The sequence below is a fragment of the Electrophorus electricus genome, chromosome 1 (assembly GCF_013358815.1).
Source record: "Electrophorus electricus isolate fEleEle1 chromosome 1, fEleEle1.pri, whole genome shotgun sequence".
In the NCBI taxonomy this organism is placed as follows: Eukaryota; Metazoa; Chordata; class Actinopteri; order Gymnotiformes; family Gymnotidae; genus Electrophorus; species Electrophorus electricus.
This window is the reverse complement of record NC_049535.1, coordinates 24451568-24472348: the sequence shown is the minus strand read 5'-3', so window position 1 is coordinate 24472348 and position 20781 is coordinate 24451568. Positions and strand designations below refer to the sequence as shown.

Below are 20781 nucleotides of genomic sequence, written 5' to 3'. Positions count from 1 at the left end.
TGTGTTTGTTGTATCTCAGGTGATGAGATGGATTAACTATTAAAAGCATATGAAGGATATTTCAATAGAGGCTATTATTAGCTGAACCTGCAGAGGGCAAAAAACAATTAATTTAAAAAATGTGCTTCACATTCTAGAGCTGTCACATTTATCTTCATAGCAACAGTATCTTGTAGGAAAGAGAGAGGGCTAATGTTTCTCCAACGTTCTCAGGATGTGTACAGTCTCTGCATGATTTGCTCGTTTACTGTGGTGCCTGTTCATTGCCCAGCATCCCCAACCCCCACCTCATCGCAGGGTGATTAACGGCACCAGCATGGTGTCATGGGAGCAAGACCAAATGAGCCTTGTTCAGAATGCCATTTGCTGAGTGGGGGCAGGTGCGCCTGGCAGAGCTGCCCCGGCGTGCTAAGAGATGTCCCATCTGTGCAGAATCTCACTGGGTGTTTGAGGACACAGGAGAAAGATCATGAGATGACGGTTTGATGATCAGTCATTCTGCATGTCAAAGAGCCTTTAGATGACAGCAGAGCAATGGGGATATAAACCACATCACACATTTTGAACCTCATACTGATTCAAATGCAATCATCACCCTCCTCCAAGTATACGTAGGATTTGAATATCATTCAAACATCGGATTATGCCAGAGAACAGGATGTGGTTATCCTATCGATGCGTTCTAACCAGAGGCACCTTGCAGCAGCACCTGATTAGCACCTTCGGTGAGGGTGCGTATGCCTGCGCTTCTTTAGCTCTGGGTGTATGCTCAGTGACGCAATGCACTGAACTGTACACTTATATAACACACGTCCATGATATAGTTACAAGTAATGTTAGGAGGTAGCAAAGGTAGCGTAAGCAAAGATTCTTCCTTCCACCTGAGATGGGGAGTTTCGCGGGCGGAAGAAGAGGGAAGGTGCCCACCGGCGCTTGTCACCCTTACTCCTCTAATGGATTACTCCTCCTTTGGGATTTTAGCACCACCATAAAAAGGCTTAAGTGAACTGCCGAGGGAGCTTCATTTGGAAGAGGGTGAAGTGGGAACTCAGTGAACTTCCTGGGTTTGGGATACACAAATTGATCAGCCCGAGTTGGATAACTCCCCCTCATCTCAGAACACTTACTCATAGGCTGCTGTGTCATCCACAGCATGCAGGTCTCCTTTCAAGTTAAGGCACCAGACCTTAGCTCACTTGCTCTAGGCAATGTTAACTGTCACTCAACCACTGGGGTTATGCTTAGGCACAATGTCTATGAGGAAGGGAACAAGTTACAGAAAAAAAACAATATAAATAAAATAACATCTAATATATCTAATATAATAACAAAATAATAATAACATCAATTTAATTACATTCTCATGAGGGTTACCTTTTGATTAAAAAAAAAAATACAAAGAAATGTACTTCTTAATCAGAAGTACATTACTCAATTTTGTATGGCCCTGATGAGTGCATTCAAAGCTGAAGCCACTTTTGTGGAAAATCCTTCCCTAATTTAAGCAGAGGACAACAGCATAACATTCGTCTAAAGCCCACTCTGCTTGGATAAGCCACAGAAGCCATCCAGGGTTCAAGGCACTACCAGAAAGGAAAGTGCTGTGAAAGGGCACTGACCACCTCTAATATGGACAAGAATGGCATTTGAGAACATTTACATTCCGCAAATGCTACAAAAAGCATCCGTTGAGAATGAAGACCACAAACCTGCCATGTCACACTGAACTATCTTTGCTATCCTCAGCAAATGTTAAAGTGAAAAATGTTCCCACAGAGAGAAAGTGGCAATTACATGCAATCTGGTGAAAAATAACTATGAAAATGTACAAAGCTGTTTGTGTACATTGTAATAGGAGTTTCTGCAGAGTACATTGTGTACATTGTAATGGGAGTTTCAATAGAGGACTGTCCAAGGATGTATTCCTTTCCAAATGCCACATGACACCTTTAGACATTAGTTATAATAAAACTTTAAAATATTTTTGATATTTTGACAAGACTTAAAATTCAACTGAAAAATGTTTTGTGAGCCTAGAGCTACAGTAGTACTTTGATTCAAAACTTTCAATGGAGATTGTACAACTGTGACCAGAAATACAGCTCCCATTTGTCTTACCCTTCTGAACATGACTATCAGGCCTCTTAGATTACAACTGTGTGCAGTTCTCCAGACTGAAAATCACCTGTTGGCTGACCTCTTCTCTCTCTCTGAGCAACTATTCAGTGAGCATGGAACTGTGCAGGGCGCAGGGGTATTCTAATATCACCACATCATCTGTAGAGCCCAATATCTGAAGAGGACAACATAACTTAAATAGTTTAGGCTCTCGCAGAGGGCTGTGGATAGACTATGGCATGATGTGAGCTTGATTCTGCAAGAAACTACACACATGCAACTGAACGTTCACAATAGAACGGTCGCGGTAAATTGTGATTTACTAAAATGGAGACAAGCATGCTCTGTTCTGTGAAGACATCACAGTGATGTGGGAAAGTAAGTCGTAACACACTCAAACGGAAAATACAGAGCTAGATATTTGTAGAGGTAATTATCACAGGAAACGAATCAGACATCAAATCATGGCTGAAATGAATGGATTCTGTAGTAATAAGGATGGGCGGGGCATTGCAGGTATTGGTGTATAAATGTGATCAGAGATGTGGTATCAGTTTGAATTCGGCACTTTTTCTACCGTCCTACAAGACAATCCGGAAGACTGGATGAAATAAATTGCAGATCGGTTACGTTCGGCACAGCTTTCAGTTTTAATTAACCAATGGAGATTTTAAAAATTTCTGTTCTGGCTGTTGCTCTTTATACGCAGGTGTACAGTGATGCATCGAGCCTCGGTGAAGATAGGGACATCTTGTCCGTGGAAAACTGGCAGGTAAGCGCATTCCTTTGAGTTAGTTTACTATAACTCACAAATTAATTGTCAAAACTTACAGCATTTATCTTTTCAGGACGATCCGGCAGAAATTGATTTAACTCTACGCTTCGCTGACCTAATGAAGCGCTCCAAATCCCAGCAATTTCACGGATTAATGGGTCGAAACTCAGGTAATTGATTTCTATTTATGCACTTTCACACGTCTTTATATTCCATTAGATTTTACTAAACTATATTAATATTTCGTTTAAGAAAGATAACTAACGCACTTTGAAAAAAATGAATTTTTCTATACCAACAAGTCTTTCTGTCAAGTTTTTAAGTGAACAACTACTCAACTTAATTGAAATGTGAACTTATTCTGTCCAAGGTTATAAAAAAATACGGTCGGTCTCAGTCAGTGTTAGATCAGACATAAATTGTGCAGTAGAAGGGGTCGCCTGGTCCTGTGCTCTAAGGTATCGGATATCTGTACACATTCTAATGAATATGTCTCCTTCCCTCAGAAATCTCTCATCCCCTGCGACTGGGTCGAAAAAGTAAGGTACATTCTCTCTCATATGTGTACTTTTAACACCTTCTCTTTGTTCATGTGTAGCACGTGCTTTTTTTATTGCCAGGAAACAAAGGAGAGATGTTTGTTGGACTAATGGGAAGAAGATCTTCAAGTGGCGGTAAAATGCATTTCTCTGATTGCATCTCATCAAAAGACAATCTTTAGCTCAAGTCTGCAGGCTCAGTTATTCCACGTGGAGTAGCTTCTAAAACTCAGTGTATACTCTTTAAATGTCTTGGTAAAATATAGTCTTAACTAGTCCAGAAATGTAGAATGTAAAAACTCAAGTTAAAGGCATTTTTCTTTGTTCACAGATTTTGAAGAGGAACTGGACAAGCCACAGTTATACTAACTAAGCAAATCACTGAAGACACAATTTAACACATATAGAAGAAAGAAATAAAGCAATGTCTGTGGCACAACGTACACACAAGTCACCACATAATCAGCTTTCAATAAACCTTCATTTTTGTAAACACTATATTTTGTGTGGCTCCACGTTATTTATGCCTCGGAAAAAAGGGAAGTCACCATCTTCATAGAGTAGCTACAATATTTACAACAATGTAGACTTCATTTTATTTATTTGAGCAGATTTACCTTTAAAAGGAATAGCTAGCCTAACTGAAATGAAATGATCTGGTACTCAGACTCATTCGAGTCACTAATTCATAATGCATTATAATAAATATTGCATTTAATCACTGTTATTATAAACGAACTGACAAATAAACACACGTTGACAGCTTGTTTTCTGATTTCTCATTTTGGAACAGATGGGAGCTTGTAAACTATTACAGTATAATAGCCTATATCAGTGAGAGATGTTTTAATTGTTAGATTAGAGTTAGGCTACCATCCTCCTCTTGCAACCACCATGCCTACTTTAAAAGAGGCAATATTTTGCTGGCAAAAAGAGCGTAACCTCGAGCTTTTTACGCTGCTTTACTCTGCTATATTTTATTTAAATAGTCTTCTCAACTATCGATCGCTAACTCGTTGTCTCGAACTAAAGCGGGCTGATCAGAGTGCACCTAGACGGTTTCTTTCATCAGGCTGCATTGCCTCGGTCTCGGGCAAGAAAATAGAATAAGGCAACTGATTGGATAACGAGAATACGGCAGCTGATTGGAAAACACGCCGTGCAAGGCTTTGGTTACGTAAATTATACGCGACTGTGTTGCTCTCTGCAGAACTTTGTTCGGTTAAAGTACAACTAGCAGTTCGCTAGTCTAGCTCTCTGGTAAAAAGCTTTTTAAGTAAAAGATTGAAACATTGTCGTGAGCCTCGGGATAAATTCAGAGGAGCTTTGTGCCGTGTGTTGTTGGCATTTTAACCTGAGTGCCTTGACGTACTGTGCAATATAGCTAGCTTGCTTCCTTGCTTTGAAATCAGTCACGTTAACGACTGGTGGTGATACATAATGGTATTTTATTGCTGTGCGTATAATTGTAAAAATAACACAAAGGACAAGAGCCTTGCATTTCACAGGTAGCTTGTGGATCCGATTCCATTAACTGAAATTTGTTTTTACGTTATCTTTCAGTGCGAACATTGACTGAAGTATCCTGCTCGGCTGGCTAGCTATGTAAAGCTACGCTATGTGTTTCAGTCTTAGTCTGAGCAAGGAACGTGTTTCAGTATCATGTTTTAACTCTATTGTTTGTCTGTCGATCTGTCTGTCTGTCTGGATATCTATATGTCTGTCGGTTTATACATAGCTTCCCAAGAAAAGATACGGAGTTGCGTAAAAAATGGCTGAAGAATATGAGATGGAAAAACTGGACACCAGCGCCACATAGCAGAATCTGCTCTAGCCACTTTGAGAAAAAATGTTACAGCCTTATTGATGGCCCAAGAAGGCGACTTCATTCCTGGGCAGTCCCCACTATTTTCTCTTTTCCTGCTCATCTGCAGAACCGCAAGGTCAGCCACGCATACTGTATGTTTTGAGGAAGGAAGTGTTTATTGTAAGGATATAAAATGCTCTGGTCCAGTCTGCAAAAAAGACGGTACTATATATGAACTGTAGAGCATTTGAATAAATGTCCTGTTTTGTCTGCTACGGGCTGGACCAATCAGCATGCAGGAGTCTGCCTGTGGCCAGATAGGTATAATGTGTTTTGTAAGACATGACTGGCGTGCTCACATGTTCTCTCACAGGGTTGCTAATTAAAAGTTAAATCAATGGTCTATGCGGAGTTGCATCGTCATTTGGTACAACGACTTTGCATGAACTATATGCTTTTTTTGTTTTTTTCAGAGAAATATTGACCCCAGAAGTAGAAGGGCATCGGTGAGTTGTAATATAGTTGTTTATGTCTGTTGTCCACATGTGTATTGAATGATATCTGTCACATCATAACAAACCTCTGACTTAATAGAGATCAAATTTCCTACTTCACTTCGATGCAAAAAAAGCACCCCATAGAAGCGTCAATCCAGTCTCTCCCGCCGAGAAGATCACCACACTGCATCCCTGCACCAGCCAGGCGTAGCACTGCACAGGGGTCAGAAGAGTCCAACCCTCACAGCAATCCAGAGTTCAGTGTGGAAAAAGAAATGGCACTGCCACAGCTTGCTGCCTGTCAGAGCCTGGTGAAACCTGACAAGAGGTCTGTACATTTACAGACTAGTGAGGATTTTAGGCCTAATAACTGTGTACCGTTTGTGTGTAACCTCTACTATGTACATTCTATGCATGCAGCATGTTATAATTACATAGTAGTTAAGCTCACAGTGCCAGATCTTAGGCTACAATTCACTTGATTTGGCCATGAAGAAAATGTTAATTTCTTCTCTAAAACATTTACATTTTGTCATACGTACATTTTGTCTCATTTAGTCTGATTTTTTTATGCCACTGATCAGCCAAACTATGTTTATTCTCACTTCCCAAACAGGCCATTTCCTTCATGGAAAATCTTAGAAGATGAGTCGCTTGAAAGAAGCATGACCATACCAAGTTTCTTTCACAGTGCCTACTGTTTGCCCAGGGTAATCTAATTGTATTTTTTGCAGTAGGCTTATGTGCATTGGTTATGTGTAGTTATGTATTTTATGTTCAAATAAAGTTGAAGACAATCATAATGCTACTATTTTGTTGCACTTCTATATTTCAGAGCTTTCATTGGGATGGAGATGCTGAATTAAATATTGTAAGTCACTTTACAGGAGACATAATGTGTTAAATGTTTTATTGCAAGTGTAATATGTTTATTTACTAATCATTCCCTGTAATACAGATGCCACGCACAGTTTATGGAGTCTCAGGACAAACAAAGCCCAATATTATTGAGGTAGGTCTATTTTTAGAAGTTTTTAGAATTAGGCCAAAAACAGTACATTTTTATAAAAGTCTTTTATACATTTTTTTGTTTAAATAAAAGTCAAACGGTTTAATGGTCAGCATTAAACATTGTATGGAATGATCTGTCTCTGTAATGAAACATAACTGGAATCCTTTTTCTTAGGTTAAGGAGAGGTGGGAATGGCTTGGGCTTGATGTGAGGGGACCGTTTCCCATGACAGCAGACGGGCATATACACATCATGACTCTCACCGATTATTACTCCAAATGGGTTGAAGCGTTCCCTCTGACAAATAGCATGATCCAAAATGCTGCAACGTGTCTGGCAGAGGTCATTCTTCAGTTGGGATACCCTCTAGCAGTCCTCTCCAGACTTTCCAAACGACTCCTCCTAGATGTAAGAAACCTTTTAATTTTTTTTGGATCTTTAGGTAGTAGAGTTATTTGTCTTGCTTTGAAATGTTTTTACTTGATTCACAGCGAACAAGAAACGATGTGCGTATCATGTGAGTCTTATTACATACTGCTATGCTTTTGTGTCAGATTAATCGAGATCTGAAAAAACACCTAAACATAAACACAAGCTCCCTGATCATACACCACCGTCAGACTGGATACTTGGACTTGGTGACCGAGTCCCTCCTCAGTAAGTAAGTGACATACCCTGCACTGAAGCAAATCCTTTTTCATACTAACTTACGGCATGTATTTGTGACAAAATAAATTCATTTATTTGAGACAGTTTGCTAAAGCTGGTGTAGGCAATTTTTTAAGAACACATGTAAAGGATGAACTGCCTTGGAAAGGTTTCTGTGGGCTCCTGGCATCTATAATTAACAAATGCAAATGAAAACATAATCAGTTTGTATTAACCAAGGATCATTCTCTACAAGGAGGTGGTCTTTCCTATCTTTCCGTTAGTTTGTTTGCATCAGCCGCACATAGAAGGGCAGCCTAACGAAGGGCCGGGCTTTGGTATCTTCTGTGTCATGGCCTTCAGTGCACTGTACATTTTTTGCGGATGCTGGGACAGGATGGCATCTGAGCTGGTGACGGAGTATCCAGACACCTGGCACATCCACCTGCCCGCTGCTTCTCTGCGTCTGTGTTGCACGGAGCACCCCACCACCAGGAGGAGGCCCTTTGCTGTCATGTTTTCCACCAGCCCTGCGGTCTTCTCCTCCCCCAGGGAAGTGCCAGTAAGTAAGTGCAGGGCAGCTACTTCCACCCTGTCAGTCTGTCTCACCAGTTTCAAACACGGGCAAACCAAATACAAGGCAACTTCTTATTTTGTCTTCACTCGCCCAATTATTATTTGGAATAATATAGAAGCTTTGTAAAAACAGAAATAGCTATGCAGCTGTGCACCCACTTTGCACCTACATTTACTGGTCACGTCACTAGATTAATGTTTTTTTAGGTACAGTTACAGATGGCAGCATTTGCCATGTACCATTTCCTGGTCATCACTGGTCAGATCCTGACCATAGTACCATGGAAGTTTGAGTGCAAAAGCTTTCCTTACACAACAGCACTGAAATGGTAGTGACATGGTTGCTCGGTATGAGTGTGTCAGCTACAGCAGTGTAGCTGTTTGTCAGTAAAAAAAAATTGAATTGAATTGTATAGGAATAAAAAAAAAATGCATCTTGTATTTGAGACAGATGGCTTGATATGCAGTATGTGTGGTTCATTTTACAGTAGTTGTTGGGTTTTTGCTTGTGTGTCTTTTTTTTTTGTGACTGTGTTTGCTCTCTGAATGACACCTCCAGTACATTGTCTCTGACATCTGCCTGAGTTCCTTTGTGATTGTATCCAGTGAAGGCAGCAAAGGCAACAACACACAAACTAACCCCAGCCCTTACAGTAAGAGGATCACTGCTGCACTGAACACCACCTTTACCTCATAGGCACCGTTTCTGCTTGTTTAGACAATAATGTTTCTTTGAAGACAATCTTTTAATTAAAGTATAACTGGTTTGAGTTTTTAACAGCTATTGTCATACATGAGATTTTAAATTTTTGCTTGAGCAACACCAACATTTCATCTTGTCTAAGTGATTTAAAGATAAAGGTAAATGGCATTTAACAGTGTATTACAGTATTCGGTTTTGGATTTATTATTATTTACTGCTTTTAATACATCTCTTAACTGTAAGGAAAGTTGATAAAACAATCTGAAGTTGACAGTTCCAGTGCAGCTTGATGTGGTGTGCTACCTGGTTTGGGATCGTGACGTCATGGTTGGCCTTGCAGGAAAGCAGAGGAGCTGCCAGGAAGGAGATCTCCAAGTCGCAAACACGTGAATGTCACAAAAAAAGTGAAAGCACCGACTCAGGTTTCGTTCTCTTAAAGTCTCACTGTACAGAACGTGTGAAGATGTGAATTTCTTCTAAAATCCTTTTTATTACTGTTTTTTTTTTTTGGCTTCGATATAACAATTTATATGCGTTAAGAAATCGATTCAAATGTTTCCCTTGTACTTGTTTGAATTAATGTTTTGTTATTTAAAAATGCTTTATGTTCCAATAAATAACACTATTCCAAGACAAAAGTAACTCATTTAGTTGCATGAACGATGATGATGTCTTTTAGGTTACACAAAAAGCACTAGCGATATTTAGTATAATAATATAGTATTTGGAAATAGGCTACACAGAATAGTTGGTTAGGCAGGTTTTATCGCATCAGTCTAGAATGAGTTCTGAATAAAACATGAATGTTTTATATTGGCTAAAGGTGGTCCGCCCGAGAGGGCCAAGTGCTCATGTCCCGGCTTCGCTATGAAGTAGTTCTGGGGTCAGTGTGGGTCACATTACATTTTCAGTGGCTGCGTTTCCATTCAAGTGATTTGGATTTACGAAGATGACTTTAGCGTTTAAATTGTTCGTCGATATAGTCAAAGTAAACGGAAAACTTTGGTAAAATCAAAACCTAACAAACGCAGCTTATATCGACAAACAAAAGGCTGAAAATTTGTTTTCATGGAAACGTGACCAATAGCCTACTGTAGACTGGGTTTAAAGCAAAGGCGGAAACCAGTATCGCCAGATTGATTAATTTAGCAACGCAGTGCGATTTAATACAACTGAGTATGCCATGCACTATCGCCATACACTATCACTACACCGCCACCAAGATGGCGCTATAGCCTATATAAATAAGCGGGACAGTCGACGAACAAGACACTCCCAGTCCCCCGCCAGTGCTCCCATTTGGGTCCAAATATGAGGAGCACAATCCAGGAGTCTTTCCCTCGTGAAGTCTGCAAGGAAAAGATTTTTATTTCAAAAACAGACTTGTAACTAAAAGTAGCCTCCGATATTTCAGTCAGCGTCTGATCATGAAAAGGTTTATTATTGGAATTGGGGGGTAAGTATCTTTTAAGCTCCTTATATGTACCTGATCCATCTTTGATGTTCCCTTGGCATGGACACGTCTACTGGAGAGGAACCGTCTCACTCAGTGATGTTTTTGTTGCAGAGTAACAAATGGGGGCAAAAGCACGCTGAGCAGAAGTCTTCAGGGAATTCTCCCCAACAGTTGTATTATTTCTCAAGATTCTTTCTTCAAAGTAAGCACTTTTCTTTTCTGTGTCTTTATAAAAAACCGTAACGATATTCGAAAATAAATTTAGCACCAGATGTATTGCTGTTATTGATGTGAAGCCAGAAAACGTTTTCTACACTTTTACCAACTCTGCTCACTTCCAGGACGACTCTGTGGTCCTAACTGACAGCCGTGGTTTTAAGCAATATGACAGTAAGAACTCCTTTCTTTATGTTTTGCCAAATACCCGAGTTATGAGAAAGACATAAAATGCTTTCCTCCTTAAAACTACGCACATAATGCAATGCCTTAATTCTTTTGCATGTTCACAAGGTCAAGCCAAGTGTATTTGTTGTTGGAATATTAAATGGATATTTCAGCACAAGATTAAATTTGCACACTTTTCTACATACCCTAAATGTAGTTAGTCAGCAAAGACATGTTTGGTAACAAATTTTTCCTTTACTAGTTTGATAACAGAACTCTAATTTTCCAAAACTCCATGCACAAATCTTCACACATTTACTATAAATTGTATCTGGTTATTTCATGCAGACTTGCTGATGTGCTTTGAGATGCAGTGTGACTTATTGTAACATAGATACATAGAATTCACAGCACTGACATGTCATAGACCAATGATAAGATAAGCAAGTGCAGTAGTCAAACCAGCTGAATGTCAGATGTTGAAGTTCAGTTCAACCTCAGGTTTGTCATCAAAACATTTTTTTTCCATTTGACCTTCAAACTTCTTCAGACATTCTGTCGGTTACCAAACATATCTTGGTTGACTTACTACATTTGAGGTAAGGGGAAAAACTGTAAATGACCTCCCTTGACGTCTGCAGACTGACATGGTTTTCTTAATACCCTGAAACACTTTGCTGGGTGTCACTCATGTGCAGCGCTGGATGCCCTACATATGGACAGGATGATGAGTGAAATCTGTTCTTGGCAACAAGATCCTCAGGACTTCATGCTGCCTAAAGCAAAGTGCTTCACATCAGAAGGGACTAAAGTATTTTTTCTTATAGTGGAAGGCTTTCTCATCTTTAATTATGGGTAATTAACCCTTTCTCTCCGTTTCTCACCTTGTGTATGATAATGGGCAATAGTAACTTAGTGGTTAAGGTACTTGACTTGTAATTGGAAGGTTGCTGGTTCAAGCCTCACGACTTCCAAGTTGCCACTGTTGGGGCCCTTGAGCAAGGCCCTCAATTGCTCAAGTTGTACTCAGTCATAATTGTAAGTCGCTTTGGATAAAAGCGTCAGCTAAATGCTGTAAATGTGTGTTCCTGTAGCAATTCAAAACATAGTCTATTTAAAAACAGAAGGTGCTTCAATAGAATATTAAAGTAGGACGTTGGCTGTTTGTTCCTGCATCATAAGGGATTCATGAACATGATCAGTTTTCCTTGTAAATGCCATTATCTAAAACTTTAACCTCAGTCAGGGAACAAGCATTGTGTTTAGGGTTGATTTTACACTAATGTAAACAGGACGTGACCTGGTTCTGTGCAAGCTACCACCATGCTCCACTTTACATTGTCATAAACCATGATGAGCCTATTAAACTACAGTAATAAGTTATTCAATTTCAATGTCTTCTTTTTCCAGGCCCTTGAACATGTTATTTGACAAGAGATACTTCTTGCAAATACCATATGAGACATGTAAGCTGAGGAGAAGGTGAGGGGAAGGTATAGTGACTGAAATGGTTCGTTCTCATCTCACATTTTATTATGCAAGTCATTGGTCATTGTTATGTGGCTTCTATCAACAGCTCAAGGGTATATATGCCCCAAGATCCCATTGGTTACTTCGATGGGCATGTTTGGCCCATGTACCTTAAAAACAGAAAAAAAATGGAGGACATGGTGCATGACATTGGTCAGTATTAAACCCCCATGGGCTTTTATCCTATAAGTGCAGATCTAAAACAAAGATGGATATAATTATAGATCAGTGGTCAGCAGACCCTCACCATCAAGTGATGCTGAGGTCACTGGAGAAGATTTTTTATTACTCTAAAACAACCTAGACATATAAATAAATAAAAAATGAACACCAATTCAAAATGTAAAACTGTTCCGAAGACCATTCTGAAGACATTCTCCATTGTGTTTTTGCTCTTGATTTAGTGTTCTTAGATGGTACTCAGAAGAGAGAGGTGTTGCTCACCACTGTTTATAAAGACATCCAGCTGATGCTTGAATCTTTGCAGAATTGAGGAGTTACTCCATGAGTCATCTACTTTGTTTAAGGTTATCTTTTGCTGCTTTCTTGAGTAGTTGGACCCTATGGCTATTTGAGCATCTACTTTTTTTTTTTTTTTTTTATAGAAGTGATGCATGAATGAGCTTTGTTCCATCATCCATCTACTCATGTTTTCTGGCAAGTCTCATGACTTTTGCTCAGCTCTGAGGGCCAGTGTTTACACACTAAGCTTTAGAACAGCTTCATTACAGTGGGTTTGTTAATTCCTTTCTGAGTGAGCGTTCATTTCTGTTGCTTCTTTGCCATTTTTAAATTGACTTTATTAAGAAAATTCAATTCAATTCAATTCAATTCAATACAAACACTCCATCACAAAAAACCTCACAAACAATATCCACCGGAGGACCCAGACTACCTTCACTCTATACATTAACAATTAACAATACAATTTACATCTGTAAATTAGGTATACATCATCCATTTATATGTCCAAAAGAGTCCAGGGAAATTTCTTTTTTCCTCTCATATCAATCGTCTTCAACCTTTTTAACTCGCACACAATCTGTTTAAACACTGTTTCTGCAGGTATTATACATTGCTCAATAATCATCTTGCATCGTGTTTTCCAAATCTTCGAATTTATCACACAATCATCCAGCAAAAGTCTTTCACATTCTCAGTCAGATTCTCATTAAACACTCCATACATAATACTTTTCCTGTTATGACCCCATTTAAACCCAATACATTCCATTTTCTCCCAAATTTCAATAGTCCTTGTGCACTGCAGTAATAAATGTTCTATCGTTTCATCAGCTATGCAATTATGCATCAGACATTCCTTAGTTGTAACAGATCAACTCCATTTGACAATATATCGTACAGCCAGTCTTCCAACAGATATAAGCCATGCAGTATCTCGAGCATTTTCCGAGATACTTTTAGACTCTACATTTTTAACACAGGTTTCACATTCTGTCACCGTCAGACCCTTATAACTGACTATTCCCCCGAAATCACAGTCTTGTATTGTTTTATATATCATTTTATTTGGGGACTTATTCCAAACAATATTATGCTGCCTATATTTAAACAAAAAATCTCCATATACTAATTTAAAATAAGCAGCATGTTTCCTTGACTTACCTCTTTTTTTCCCCACTGATTTACATCTACCAAATTGCTTTCTGAAATATAGCTTCCATTACGTTTTTGCAAAAGGCAATTTTTAATTTCTGACCTAACTCAACTCCCCTTCTTGCTTCTTTGCTTCTTTGCCACAGTATTCCATTGCATAACTTTGATGTGTTAATGTGTACAGAATGGGGACTTCTGAATGCATTTTAAATGGGGATCGTTCAGATGTGTTTGACAGTTGTATATAAGCCAATGTTGCAAATGCGTTCCAATCCGGTTTCCGACTGAGACTGTGTAATCTCCCTGAAAACACTGAAATGTCCACAATTGTTCTTTTTTGTTTATGAAGCAAAGAGGAACTAAAGGACAATAAATTATGTATAGTTTGCAAATGAGTGCAGGCAGGAGACTGATGCTTCCTTACTAGTGTTATGCATACTTGGAATCAGATGTTAATTACAACAGTGAAACAGTTAAATGCCTTTATGAGTACACAGAATAACTATTGAATCCTAAAAGAAATCTACAAACACTGTCTTATAGGAATAAAGACATCTATTATATAGAATATTGTAATTACAATTTGACCCCTAACATCGTTTGCGTCAGCTTTAAGAAAATAAAGTGTCACTTGTTAATCTAAAGTAGCATATTTTCATATGTCCTTTCAAATGGATATCTGACTACAAGATCTGCAACCTACTTGCAACTCAGATCTGATCATCAATTCACCAGGCTTTTACAAAGCAGGGTACTAGGCAGCTTACCTCCATTAATGGCTGTAAAGCATGTTTAGCCATTACATCATATATGTTAATGGGATAGGATGTGGTATCCCTTATCATTTTTGAGTTCTAGATCTTGGTTCTCATGAGATGGTATGTAATTGCAATGTCGGTTCTGGGGCTTTTCTTCAAATGTGTTCACTATGTTGTAACCAGCTGCAGATGTCGTGGCCATATTTACATTGTTGATCTGACTGTCTGGCTTATGTTGCCAGGTTTCTGTTCTCTTATAGCCAACTCTTGAATGCCCATGTTGGTATGTGGCTACTGACTCTAAGGGTAAATACAAAGGGAAAAAAAAACTATATATTTGTGCTACTAAAAATGTCAGACAAATAAAAAAGACTGTTTGTTTGCTTGGGATAAAAAAGTGGTGCTTGGGACTAAATGCTTATTATTTCACAACAGAATCTACAAAGCTTCCTACAAATATTGGATTAGTGGGTCAAAATATTCATTTTTGTTTGTTTTGACACCATAGATATGTTAACAGGTTCATATAGTTTATTGAGGCTTGCTTGACTAAACATTTATCAAGAATTGGTAACCCGACTACATGATTAATGTATAATTTTCACCATGACTTATCTGTTGAGCTCAGTGTAAAGTACAATATAAAGGATTGATTACAGAAGCAGTTTATGTTGCATGCAAACATAAAACATTTTAAAAGTGTGAAAGTTCATATAGACATTTATGTTCATGAAGCAACTGCAAAACTACTTACTCAGCAGCAGACAAACCTTGTCTACTAGCCTGCAGAAACAGGAAGTAATGGGGGGGGGGGGGTTGCCTCAAGCTGGGTGGGCATGCGACTCAGTTTAGTTAAAGAACATTTGCTCTCTCAAGCTCAGTGTATGCCCTTCCTTCAAGTTCAAGTTCAAAGAGGTTTTATTGTCATTTCAGCTATATAGTACACAACAAAAACGAGACAATGTTCCTCCAGGACCATGGTGCAACACAAAACAACAGTGCAACAGACAACATGCTACACAAGTGCAAACAGTTCGATATAGTGCAAATGTTATAAACATTAAATAAACAATAATAAATACAGGACAGGACAAATACAAAATGAGTAGACAGTGCAGTTATTTAGTCCAGTACACAGTACTAGCAATATGTAAAGTGAGTTGTGCATAGGAGTCAGTGACATGCTATACTGAACATGGCAGTCACTGGTAGCAGCCAGAACAGTTCACAGTACAGTGCTGGTTTAGTACAGTACTCTAGCAGCAAGTCGGATAATGTGCAAGACTGCAACAGGAGTGCATAGTTTATTTGTGTGAAGTTTGACTTCAGCACTAGTCCGATGCAAAACAATGTGTGAGTGTGTGTATGGATATGTATGTATGTATGTACGTATGTGTGTGTGGGAGTGTGTGTGACTATGTATAAGCATGTGTGTATGTATATAAAAGTGCCCGTTTTTGGAATCTGAATTGGGATTGGAGTTAACCAGAGTTCAGGAGTCTAATGGCTTCTGGGAAGAAGCTGTCTGGAGGTGTGGGACTGGATGCTGCAGTAGCTTCTTCTAGATGGCAAAAGGGTGAACAGTTCATGTGAGGGGTGTGTGGGGTCTTTCACAATGTTGGTGGCTTTCCGGATGCAGCGTGTTGTGTAGATGTTCGTGATGGAGGGAAGAGAGACCCCAATGATCTTCTCAGCTGTTCTCATTATTCTCTGGAGGGTCACTGTGGAAGCCAAGAAATAAAGGGTGACATTCCTCTAATGTGTTGGCATTTTCTTTTGTCCAAAAATAAAAATCGCATTGCCAGGACTTTAGAAACAAGGGGGAGGTCCCTTGAAATGTGACTGTTTTAGTTGCTTCCTGCTCATGAAGCTGAATTGCACACAACACAGGACAGTTTTGCTGCTGCTGCTGAGATGCAAGCACTGCCTGTAAGCCTGTGGATCACGGTTGCTCTCCTGGCTGCTTGCAGCCGCTTTCCAAGGACAGGTGAGAGCAACATCACACTGGCTTTACCCGCATGTCTGCTTTACTGTGTTTCTACTTCAGGCAAGTTGGCCATTCACAACTTAATACTGTTGGTTTTTGTGAAGAGGAAAAAAATACATTCTTCTGTGTTCAGATTTAGCACATACACTTTCATGCTTGAAGACTGTTGCCTTTAGATATCTGTAGATTTATTTGATGACCGCATGTGCCTTCAAAGCATATTCTGGTAACTAGCTTCAGGTTCTTTGCATCAAGAACATTTAAACCCCCTTTTTCAGCTTTACCGAAAAATACCTATTTCTTTACCATAGTTTAACATTTCCTACACTTCTTACTAAAAATAAACTTCACTCTTCATTAATACATAGCTACAAACTGTTGGATGTCTCAAATATGCAGTTGACTTCTACACACCTAAGCACCTCACACAAATGAATGTGTTGTACATGCACTGTTTGTAGTAATAATTAGATAATATATGCAGTTACACCCATACAGGAGACAGGTTAAGAATGATTGCATCTTTATTAACATTAATTTTGACCTGTTGATCTATTAATGTGTTTGTGTCCTTCAAATCCTGAGGCAGAAATTCTATGTATTTATTTTTGCTGTCTTCTCAGGTGTTTAGTTTAAAGGTAATTATCATGCAAAACAACAGAATGTAGCCTTGAGTTTGTGCTTATTTGAGTATATGGTTTATTGTGTGTGTATCAAAGCCAAAACTTTAGTAAATAATCATAGTAAAACCAGAAAGAAGTTGATGGTTTCCTTGGTTGCAGCAACATGCAGCCCTCAGCTGTGCCAAATGAGTCACAGCTGTGCCAAAACAGTTGGCTATTTGCATTTATTGTTTAAACCTCTGTCTACACAACATCATTGTCCTTTTCAAAACATAAAACGTAAGATAGATTGAATGCAAAATGGTAACGTGTCTGGTGACGGTCCCCGGCCTCATATGTTTTCCTCCATGGGAACTCTGTGAACATGTCAGTGGGTGCGCTGGATCTTTATTTTATCTGTGAGTAAGACAGTGGGAGCACCTTGTGATCGAAGGGCAGACAAACTGCTTCTGTACCCTTGTGATGTAATTTATGTTAAATCATCAGAAAGGGAAATGTAACATTTCAGAACAAGTGGGTCATGTATCATAAAGGTTCTTGTGCTGTTTCATAGTTGATGATCTTTGTCCTCAAAATGTTGACCATTTGAGCTTCCTTTAACTTTGAAAGATATTTGTCATTAATTAATTTAATGTAAAAATAACTCTTCTCTGTGCACTTAATTGGATTGTAATCCAAGCTGTTTGTTTATTTATTTTTTTGCCAAAGCCTCAACCTTAGTGATACCAGAAAAGTGGCAATAAATATTTTTTAAATTTACCTTGTCTTTCACAGTCTCTTCAGAGGAGATTGGGAGCATTATAAAGAAAGAAGGCGAAATTCTGACCATGGAGTGTGTGAAGGAGCATCACATGGGTTTAGATCTCGTCGTAAAATGCCCTCAGAAACACAGTGTGTTATACTATGACTTCAAAAGTCAGAAAATAACTCTTAATATGGACTACAAAGAAAGAGTGAACATCAGCATTAACAGGCAGAAAATAACCATAGTGCTCACTGACCTACAACTGGAAGACTCTGGACTGTACTCATGCATATACACCCGAATCATTGATTATGACGTCTTGCAAGAAGCTGGAGATCAGGTTTTTCTGTTTGTGAATAGTGAGTATGCTCCTTTGTCTTTTGGCCTGTTTGTGTTGCAGTATCAGCTGTGAATCAGCAGCCCCCTACCCTGCTTCATTCACTGTAAGTTATACCCCACTGTTTTAAACTGGATTTAGAATGTCTCTTTCCACATAATCTTTTCTGTTTCTCAGAGAGCTGTCCTAAGAAAGCTGTCCCTGTCTCTACTGTGATAGTAGCGATGGCTTGTGCAGTCCTGCTACTGTATGCCCTGGCCATGGTGGTGTGGGTGGGATGCAAGGTGAACACAGCATCAGTGTTTTATAAGGTTATGAAACTAAATGTGCATGTGCTTTTGCATATGGGAATGTGGTTTATGTGAAGTGTGAAGGAGCATATGCTCACTTGTTTATGGGTTCCTCTTTTTGTTTCACACATCACACACAATGCTGTGCATTTCCAGACAGGCTGTGGTTATTCTGAGTCAGCTCAATTGCTTGTTTTTGTGTGTAGGTGAAAGCCCTGTCTGTGAGTGGGGGAGATACTGCATCCAGGATTTCTAACCCAGTCTATGAAGATATGACCAGCCGCCGTGTTCAATGAGTGGACTAAGCTCGTCTTTACTGTAGTTGTTTTGTTTTGGGTTTTTTTGACTAAAGGTTTTTCATGGATGAACATCTAGAAAAATGCTCAGAACATCATGGAACAATCCCAGAAACATATTTAGCAACTTTGGTAAGAAGGAGACTTTTGAGAGTGGTGAAGTGCTTGGCCAAAACTGTTCTCAAATAGAACATTATAGATTTGACTCTTTCTTCTGTAAACTTTCTCTCTCACTCTCTCTCTCCAAACAATATTTTTCTCTACTGCAGTGATGTCAAATTCTTAGCTCTATAGGTTATGTTTCAGCAGTAAAAAACACCTGTTTAGTGTGAGTCAAAGGGGCTTCCACCAGGCTTTTTCTCTCCAAACTGCTAAAACGTCCTCTGCCAACATACAATGCATTAGGTTATGAGTGATGTCCAGAAATCTGGATCCTCTGGTGGTCTCTTTTAGTTTTTGTAGAAGTTTTCCGCAGTCAGAAAGTGTGGAAACAAAGCAAGCCACTGTCAAGTATGACACAAGGTTTTCTGCTTTGGGAGGAATGACTATCAGTAATGAATGCTAGAAACACCCATATAAGTTAACAGCTTGAGGTTCTTAAGTTGATGAACTGTACATGTAAGGGTCTCATTTGTTGTACAAACGTAATGTTGTATACATGCATACTGCACAAGTGTGGGGTGTCACACAATAGGATTGTTGTATATAGTTGCATATACAACTATATATAGAGAGAGAGAGCGAGAGAGAGAGCGAGCGAGAGAGAGAGCGAGAGAGAGCGAGAGCGAGCGAGAGAGCGAGAGAGAGCAAGAGAGAGAGAGAGAGAGAGAGAGCGAGCTGTAAATAGTACATATAGCTGTGTACTTGAATACAGTACACTTGAAGTTGGGGATGTGACTTAAGTTGTTTACACTCATCCACAACATAGTTCACCTAGATGCTGGGTGGTAAAGAATATGGAAATTAAAGTAAAATAGCTTACTATTGTATTTGTTTACCTATAAAATGTATTAAAGGCATATTTCACTATTTCTTTTGTCATTAAAAATGTAGCAATGTATATATGTGTATTTTTTTCGCTACCACAAACACATAGTGTTTGAAAACTGACTCAGCTGCCTCACACTGCATTTCCAGCAGCGTTCAGTTGTTTCTGAAGGTCCCGTTTGCCATTCTGTGCCTCAGTCAGATTCCAGCAGAACTTTACCCCAGAGTAACTTTGATTAGGCTCAACGTTGAACAGGTACAAACAATATGTTTATTAACAACTGTCATTTTAGGAGAGAAACATACCCACATTCATATTTTAGTGTTTCATTGTATTGCAGTTGTAATTTATAATTCTATGAAAATTATGAAATGCAAAACAAATTCTGGGTGTGGTTATATTAGATGTACAGTGATTGTCACGGTACAGCCCCTCCCCCCTCAGGTCTGTGTCTGTGTGTGTTCGTATTGCCACGCACTCTTGTGTTGTGCACCTGAGCCTTGTTGTGTGTAATTGTCATGAGTGTATATAAGTTTCGTTTCGTATCGTCAAAGTTGTCGGTGTTTGATCGTGTTAAGATGTTTGTTTCATCTGTGAATAAAACTTATGTTTATGTTCAAAGTGCCTCGTCCCTGCATCCTGCTTCTCCCTCGTCCGTGACAGTGATGGCCATGGTGATGTACAAAAAAATGTGCACGTGAAGCGTTTTTAAAGGCTAAAAGTGTTAATCCTTATGAAAGAATATTCAGTGTATATAATCCTTTAAGATATCCACATTTGTAAATATGTACATCTCCATGTGTTTGTATAGTGATTGTTTTGATATATGCAGGACCACAGTTGTTATAAATATGAATTGTAAAAAAATGTATATATTTACCTAAAGCATGTATGATGTACTAAATTTGTTACTGCAGTAAATGTAGCAAACACTCAGAAGACTGCACATTTGTCTGAACACTCTGATACTGCTAAGGCTAAATGTACAAGAAAATCACTGTTGCACATCCGGTCTATTAGAACTCTTCAGTAAAGATAAGTTGACACCAGTACAAACCCAGCTTTTCTCAGAGAGTGGCTGGTGCTGGCACGCTAT

General features: G+C 39.0%; 3 protein-coding genes across 9 annotated transcripts; all 3 read left to right on the top strand.

Annotated features, from left to right (window-relative positions):
* The first annotated feature begins 2710 nt into the window (after window positions 1-2710).
* Window positions 2711-3915, top strand: tac4 (tachykinin precursor 4). The gene is made up of 5 exons (XM_035532487.1): window positions 2711-2890; window positions 2967-3063; window positions 3400-3432; window positions 3514-3567; window positions 3764-3915. The coding sequence occupies exons 1-5, from the start codon at window positions 2780-2782 to the stop codon at window positions 3799-3801; spliced, it is 333 nt and encodes a 110-aa protein (XP_035388380.1). The 5' UTR covers window positions 2711-2779; the 3' UTR covers window positions 3802-3915.
* Window positions 3916-4609: 694 nt separating this feature from the next.
* Window positions 4610-9381, top strand: zgc:163143 (uncharacterized protein LOC795946 homolog). 4 transcript variants are annotated; one of them, XM_027009075.2, is made up of 12 exons: window positions 4610-4940; window positions 5171-5375; window positions 5713-5745; window positions 5871-6064; window positions 6353-6446; window positions 6572-6607; window positions 6695-6748; window positions 6923-7156; window positions 7303-7409; window positions 7793-7958; window positions 8532-8625; window positions 9016-9381. In XM_027009075.2, exons 1-12 carry the CDS (start codon window positions 4873-4875, stop codon window positions 9063-9065), a joined length of 1335 nt encoding a protein of 444 aa, XP_026864876.2. In that variant the 5' UTR covers window positions 4610-4872; the 3' UTR covers window positions 9066-9381. The 4 variants fall into 4 exon arrangements, with proteins under 4 accessions (XP_026864876.2, XP_026864878.2, XP_026864877.2 ...); XM_027009076.2 differs by having other exon boundaries at window positions 4622-4692; XM_027009077.2 differs by lacking the exon at window positions 9016-9381 and having other exon boundaries at window positions 7793-7962; window positions 8532-8645.
* A 578-nt stretch (window positions 9382-9959) lies between these two features.
* Window positions 9960-20179, top strand: nmrk1 (nicotinamide riboside kinase 1). 4 transcript variants are annotated; one of them, XM_027009101.2, is made up of 9 exons: window positions 9960-10131; window positions 10243-10333; window positions 10473-10521; window positions 11214-11370; window positions 11926-11997; window positions 12092-12198; window positions 17804-18133; window positions 18289-18395; window positions 18608-20179. In XM_027009101.2, the coding sequence occupies exons 1-9, from the start codon at window positions 10103-10105 to the stop codon at window positions 18695-18697; spliced, it is 1032 nt and encodes a 343-aa protein (XP_026864902.2). In that variant the 5' UTR covers window positions 9960-10102; the 3' UTR covers window positions 18698-20179. The 4 variants fall into 4 exon arrangements, with proteins under 4 accessions (XP_026864902.2, XP_026864905.2, XP_026864904.2 ...); XM_027009104.2 differs by lacking the exons at window positions 17804-18133; window positions 18608-20179 and adding an exon at window positions 18175-18217 and having other exon boundaries at window positions 18289-18378; XM_027009102.2 differs by lacking the exon at window positions 9960-10131 and having other exon boundaries at window positions 10313-10333; window positions 11157-11370.
* The last annotated feature ends 602 nt before the right edge of the window (window positions 20180-20781 follow it).